The following is a 6,000-nucleotide window of genomic DNA, read 5'->3' as shown; positions in this document are numbered from 1 at the left end:
CAGCACCCTCTCCTCCTTCCCATAGGTCCCTTTCTTTACCTGCTGCTTCTCCTGCCTGGGTTAAGGAACTTTCAGCCCCGCCTCCCGGCTCGTCCAAGCTCCTCCTGACCGGTTCACCTGTATGCCCAGCCCCTGACGTTACCGTTTGGCTTCAGCGGCCTGCAGGATTCCAGCTCCCGATTGGTCTGTCTGACCACAGCCTGCGCAACCCACCAATGGCAGCGGCGCTGGGTGGGAGGGTGCCCACATCCAAGATGGCGCCCCCGGGAGCTGGGAGAGGGTGACCGGCAGCGGGGAAGCGGCCTGGGCTGGCCCTGCGATTGCGGGGTCCTGGGGGCATCTCGCTGGGTACCCCCCTGGCCAGCCTACAGGGCCTTCCCCGGGCCGGAGCAATGGCCGCCGAGAACAGCAAGCAGTTTTGGAAGAGGAGCGCCAAGCTACCGGGGAGGTGAGCCTAGGACGCTGAGAAGAGGGGATTGGACCAAACCCTTCCAGATCCTAAACCCTAAATCCCGCGGGCCTGGGGCGTCAGCGACCCAAGAAGGCTGGTTTGGGGAACCTGGGCGGGGGGAGCTGGGGCTGCCTGGTGGCGGGAGGACAGCTGTCAGGCAAAGGAGCGGGCACCGAGCTTTGGAGGTGGCTGGGTGTGGGAGCAGAACCGGGACTGGGGGCGTAGGGCTCTGGAGGGGCTGCCCTCGGCCGGGAGGTGGCCGGAGTTCGGGCATAGGGGACAGTGGAATTGGGTGAATAATCAGTGTCGGTCCTGGGTTTGAAAGGCCATCCCCAGAGCTGCTTTTCACTTTAAACAGAACTCCTTCGTGGGGGGAGGGGGGTCTCCACCGCGCACAGGTAGTTGTTTGCACGAGGATGGCCCCTTCCGTCGCTCCCCCAGCTCTGCACGTACGAATTTTTCTCCTGGACTCCCAAAAAAGTTCTGGTGGGAGCGTCTGCGGGGGGGACAAGAAAAGTGAGGAAAATTCTTAAGCTCGACCTTACTTTATCTTGAGTTGGCCCTTTCCCGTTAGGAATTATTACAGGGTGACCTAGAATTGAGAATATTTCTTTAGCGTTTTCTAAGGATTTGTTCAACCCCAAGTGACCTCTTCCCCTCTGCCTGGTAATGTACTTCTTGCATTAAATTGTTTAGTAGGAGAACGGACTTTCTAAGTTACTCTCCACTCCCACCATCACCCCCTTTTTGGTATATGTTGAGTCTCTTAGCAATTGTACATTCGTCAGTCTACTGTTGGTTTATAGTTTAAATCTGTTTGGGGGTAGTCCTAAGGAGTAAAAGGAGTGTATATTACAGTCTTAAATTTAAGATTTCTGACAGCCACAGTCTACTTGATAATGAAATTCATGTTTGGTTGTGCCCCACGTGCTACCCTTCCTTATTGATTGATTCAGGGATAATCCTTTAAACCTGTGGGTTTTTTTTTTAAATAGCAAGAGAGAAATGAGGGTCAGTGGTTGTTATGCAGCAGTCTTATTTTATTTAGGATCCTGTTAGACATCTGGGGATCAGCTTTAAGTAATACAAGGTAATGCAGAAATAGCTTCAGGTTAAAGTGCTGTGGAATCCCAGTGTTAATATTAATGCTAAAGACTTCTATGTTTTTAGATAGGCACCACTTCCTGCCAACTGATTCTTTTTCCTTCCTGGTCTAGGGAGCTCTCCAGTCTCGCTAACTGCTGTTCTCTGGGGATTTCCATGGTGAGATCATTAAATTTTGACATCTGAAGGTTATAATCAGAACCTATGGGAAAACTGTTAAATCAGGAAGCAGTGTTTGAGATGTGGGACATGGCAAAGTATTTTGTGCCTACTGACTGCTGGTCGTTATTAACAATTTTTGTTTTCATATTTCCTCTTTTGGATTGTAGAAACAGTCATCTTTTTTGCAAAGCACTACTTTTGTGAGATAGGAAGAGCAGTCTTTTCAGTTTCTTCAAGTTTCTGGCTTCCTTTTTCATTTTGAAGAGGAATATACAGGAATAGAAGAGAGAACATTTGAGTTCTGAAAGACTTGGATTATTATGGGGCTGTTATCTGTGTGATCAAGGGCAAATGATTTACTTAATCTCTTTAGGCCTCAGTTTCCTTATCTGTGAAATGAGGATAAAAATACTTTCTTAAAGGTTCCTGTGAGGACTGAATTAAACACCGTATTTGTGAAGAACCTAGGACAGTGTTTATTTAGCGCATTATAGTTGCTTGATAAATAGTAGTTATTAGTATTACTGTTATTATTAGAGAAAGTAAACATTTAAAAGACTGGTTCTCTGATCCTTACTCCAGTGCTAGGTATTTATTTTCATTGTTTATCTTAAGGCATTAAAATGTTGCCAGAATTCATAATAGTACCTTGCTTGTTGAAGAGAAACATTGTTCAGCTGTGTGCTTTTAGCAGGGAAGCTCCAGGAGCCCCTGGTTATGGGAGAAAACTAAAGGTCTTTTAGATAGAACGTGCTTTGATTTAAGGAAAATATTAGGACGTTTTCTCAAGAACAGAACTTTTGCATTTGTGCTCTTTCAGTCATACTGAAGAAAAACTTTCTCTGGTTGGGGAAATGACACAGATAACTGTGTCTAGGTCCATGGCAACCTAGAAGTGAAACTAGTTTACTCTTTGCAAATTGAAAGGTAAAAATTCAAAGAGATGGCAGATTACTTTCAGTTTCTTTGATCATGATCCAGCAACCTTAATTACAACAAACAGGAATTTTATGTAGTAAAATAGCCTCAAGTTCAAAATGATTTAAACATCCTTTTGGGGCTTCCCTGGTGGCACAGTGGTTGAGAGTCCGCCTGCCGATGCAGGGGACATGGGTTTGTGCCCCGGCCCAGGAAGATCCCACATGCTGCGGAGCGGCTGGGCCCGTGAACCATGGCTGCTGACCCTGCGCGTCCGGAGCCTGTGCTCCTCAACGGGAGAGGCCACAACAGTGAGAGGCCCGCGTACCGCAAAAACAACAACAACAACATCCTTTTGTAAAATAATAGCTTTATTGAGATAATTCACATATCATAAAAATTCACCCTTTTAAAGTGTATAATTCAGTGGTATTCAGTATATTCATCTAGAGTATAAATGGTTTTGTGCAGCCATCACCACTAATTTCAGAACATTTTCATCACCCCGAAAAGAAACCTCATAGCCATTAGTAGTCACTCCCCATCCCTTCCTCCCTCTGGCCCCTGGCAACCACTAATCTTTCTGTTTCTATGGATTTACCTATTCTGAACATTTCCTATAAATGGAATAATGTGATATGAGGCCTTTTGTGCCTGGTTTCTTTCATTAAGTGTAATGTTTTCAAGGCTCATTCATGTTGTGGCATGTATCAGTATTTCATTCCTTTAATGGCTAACTAATATTCCTTGTATGGAAGTACCTCATTTTGTTTATCCGTTCATTAATTGATGGACATTAGGGTTGTTTCTACTTTTTGGCTATTATGAATAATGCTATGAAATTCACGTGCAGGTTTTTGTGTGAAAGTATGTTTTCTATTCTTTTGAGTATATGTAGGAGTGGAATTGCTGGGTCATATGGTAATTTGATGGAATTAAACATCTTTTTTAAGTTCTTTCAGTCATTCATAAGAGCCCCATGTACTTAATACATCAAATGGTCCTTGTGTGGATGCCTAGGAAGACAGGACATAGTATGTACCATGTGGTTAAGACTCTGGAAACTTGAAACTAGTAGATAAATAAGTTCTGGAGAGTTAATGGACAGCATAGTGATTATGGTCAACAACACTGTATTATAAACTTCAAAGTAGCTAAGAGACTAGATCTTAATTGTTCTAACCACAAAGAAGAAATGATAACTATGTGACATGATAGAGGTGTTAGCCAATGCGACAGTGGTAATCATATTGCAGTACAGTCAGCCCTCAGTGTTGGGGGGGATTGGTTCCAGGACCCCCTCAGATACCAAAATCTGCAGATGCTCAAGTCCTTTATATGAAATGGCAGTATGGTTGGCCCTCAATATCCGTGGGTTCCACATCCATCCGCAGATTCAACCAACCGTGGATCAAACTTCGGAGGGCGACTGTAAGTGTACTGAACCAACAGAATGTACATCTTAAACTTACACAATGTTATATGTCAATTATATCTCCAAAAAAGGAGAAAAAACAAAAAAGAATGCAAGCTCTGGAACCTGACTGCCTGGTTTCAAATCCCAGCTCTGCCACTTTCTAACTGTGTGACCTTGGGCAGTTACTTAACCTCTTTGTGCCTTAGTTTCCTCATCTGTAAAATGGGGACAGACTACCTTATAAGGCTGTTATGAGGATTAAATGAGATAATGCATAGAAAGTACATAGAAGGTACTCACTAATATTAGCCATTATGAAAATGATAGTTGTGATTACAGTAGCTCCTATTTTTATTTGTTTCTCCTAGTTGCTCTAGTTTCTGAAACTGGAATTGAAAAACTTTGATCAGTGGTGTGTCTGGAGCCCCCAGTGAGTCCTGGGTGGAAAAAAATACCACCTATTGTTAAATAGACAGAGGGTTTACGGAGGCACAAAGAAGCCTAATGCAGGGTCTCTGTGGCTGTCAGGTGTTCGTTAGCGATGAAAAGTATGATTTTGAGCAGTGGTTCTCAAACTGTAATGAGTCACCTGGAAGGCTCGTTAAAACACAGATTGCCAGGCTCCACTTCTAGAGTTTCTTTTTTTAAAAATTAATTAATTAATTTTTGGCTGCATTGCGTGTTTGTTCATTGTGGTGCGCGGGCTTCTCATTGCAGTGGCTTCTCTTGTTGCAGAGCACAGGCTCTAGGGATGCGGGCTTCAGTAGCCATGGCTCAAAGGCTCTAGAGCACAGGCTCAGTAGCTGTGGCTCACGGGCTTAGTTGCTCTGCAGCATGTGGAATCTTCCCAGACCAGTCCTCGAACCCATGTCTCCTGCATTGGCAGACAGATTCTTAACCACTGCGCCACCAGGGAAGCCCACTTCCAGAGTTTCTAATTCAGTAGGTCTGAGGTGGAACCTGAGAAGTTGAGCTTCTAAGAAGTGCCCAAAGGATACCGCTACTGCTAATCTGGGAGCTGCACTTTGAGAACCACTGAGAAAAATAGCCCTGAATTAGACTGAAAGAAACCTGATTTCTAGTGCTGGATGCTTTTGCCGTATGGATACTGAACAATTTTTTTTTTTTTTTTTTTTAGCCACACCACGAGGCATGTGGGATCTTAGTTCCCCGACTAGGGTTCGAACCTGTGCCCCCTGCAGTAGAAGTGCAGAGTCTTAACCACTGGACTGCCAGGGAAGTCCCTGGATACCATACAGTTAATGCATCTCTGTTTTGCTGTCTAATAGCATCTCTCACGTAACACATCCAAGCAGAACTCTTGATTTCCACGTCTGCCCACTCCTGCAAAGGTATTCTGTCCATCTCACTTAATGGCCCATTGACCAAGTTCCTCAGACCAAAAATCCTAATGTCTTTCATCCTTCTCTTTATCTTCCTGCCGCATCCAATTCATTAGCAAGTCCTGTGTTGGCTTGTCACAATATATCCTGAATATGAGCTGTTCTCACCACTTCTCCCCCTACTACCAGGATCAGACTGAGTCCTCTCTTGCCTGGACCACTGCTATACCTTCCTAACTGGTCTCCCTGCTGTGAGTGGAGTCGGTGACCCTAATCCCCGTTGTTCAAGTCAGCTATAGTTAGGAGGCTACTGCAGTTAGTAGAGGGAGAGGTTAAGAGGGCTTGGACTAGGGCAATGGCAATAAAGGACATGTTTGGGAATATCTACAGGACTTGGTAAATTATTGGATTTGGGGAGTAAGGGAGAAGGAGGTGCCAAAGAGATGTCACCTTCAGGTTTCTGGCTTGAGTGGTCAGGTAAGATTGTGGTGTCCTATCCTCAGAAAAAGCCACATTTTTGGACAACGTACTAACTACTCCATGCTCAGTTTTCTTATCTATGAAATGAGAAGTCTGGATTAAGTGAGCTCTGAGGCTCTTACCAG

General features: G+C 44.6%; 1 protein-coding gene across 1 annotated transcript in view; it reads left to right on the top strand.

Annotated features, from left to right (window-relative positions):
• The first annotated feature begins 255 nt into the window (after positions 1-255).
• The window catches only part of TBC1D22B (TBC1 domain family member 22B), a 64,944-nt gene continuing 59,199 nt past the window's right edge, over positions 256-6,000 (top strand). Inside the window, exon 1 of the mRNA XM_067753129.1 lies at positions 256-448. Within this exon, the coding sequence (XP_067609230.1) occupies positions 393-448 (56 nt within the window). The 5' untranslated portion in view covers positions 256-392. The remainder of the gene's footprint in view (positions 449-6,000) is intronic.

The sequence above is a fragment of the Pseudorca crassidens genome, chromosome 10, assembly GCF_039906515.1.
Source record: "Pseudorca crassidens isolate mPseCra1 chromosome 10, mPseCra1.hap1, whole genome shotgun sequence".
Lineage (NCBI taxonomy): Eukaryota > Metazoa > Chordata > Mammalia > Artiodactyla > Delphinidae > Pseudorca > Pseudorca crassidens.
This window is presented reverse-complemented; position numbering and strand designations above follow the sequence as displayed.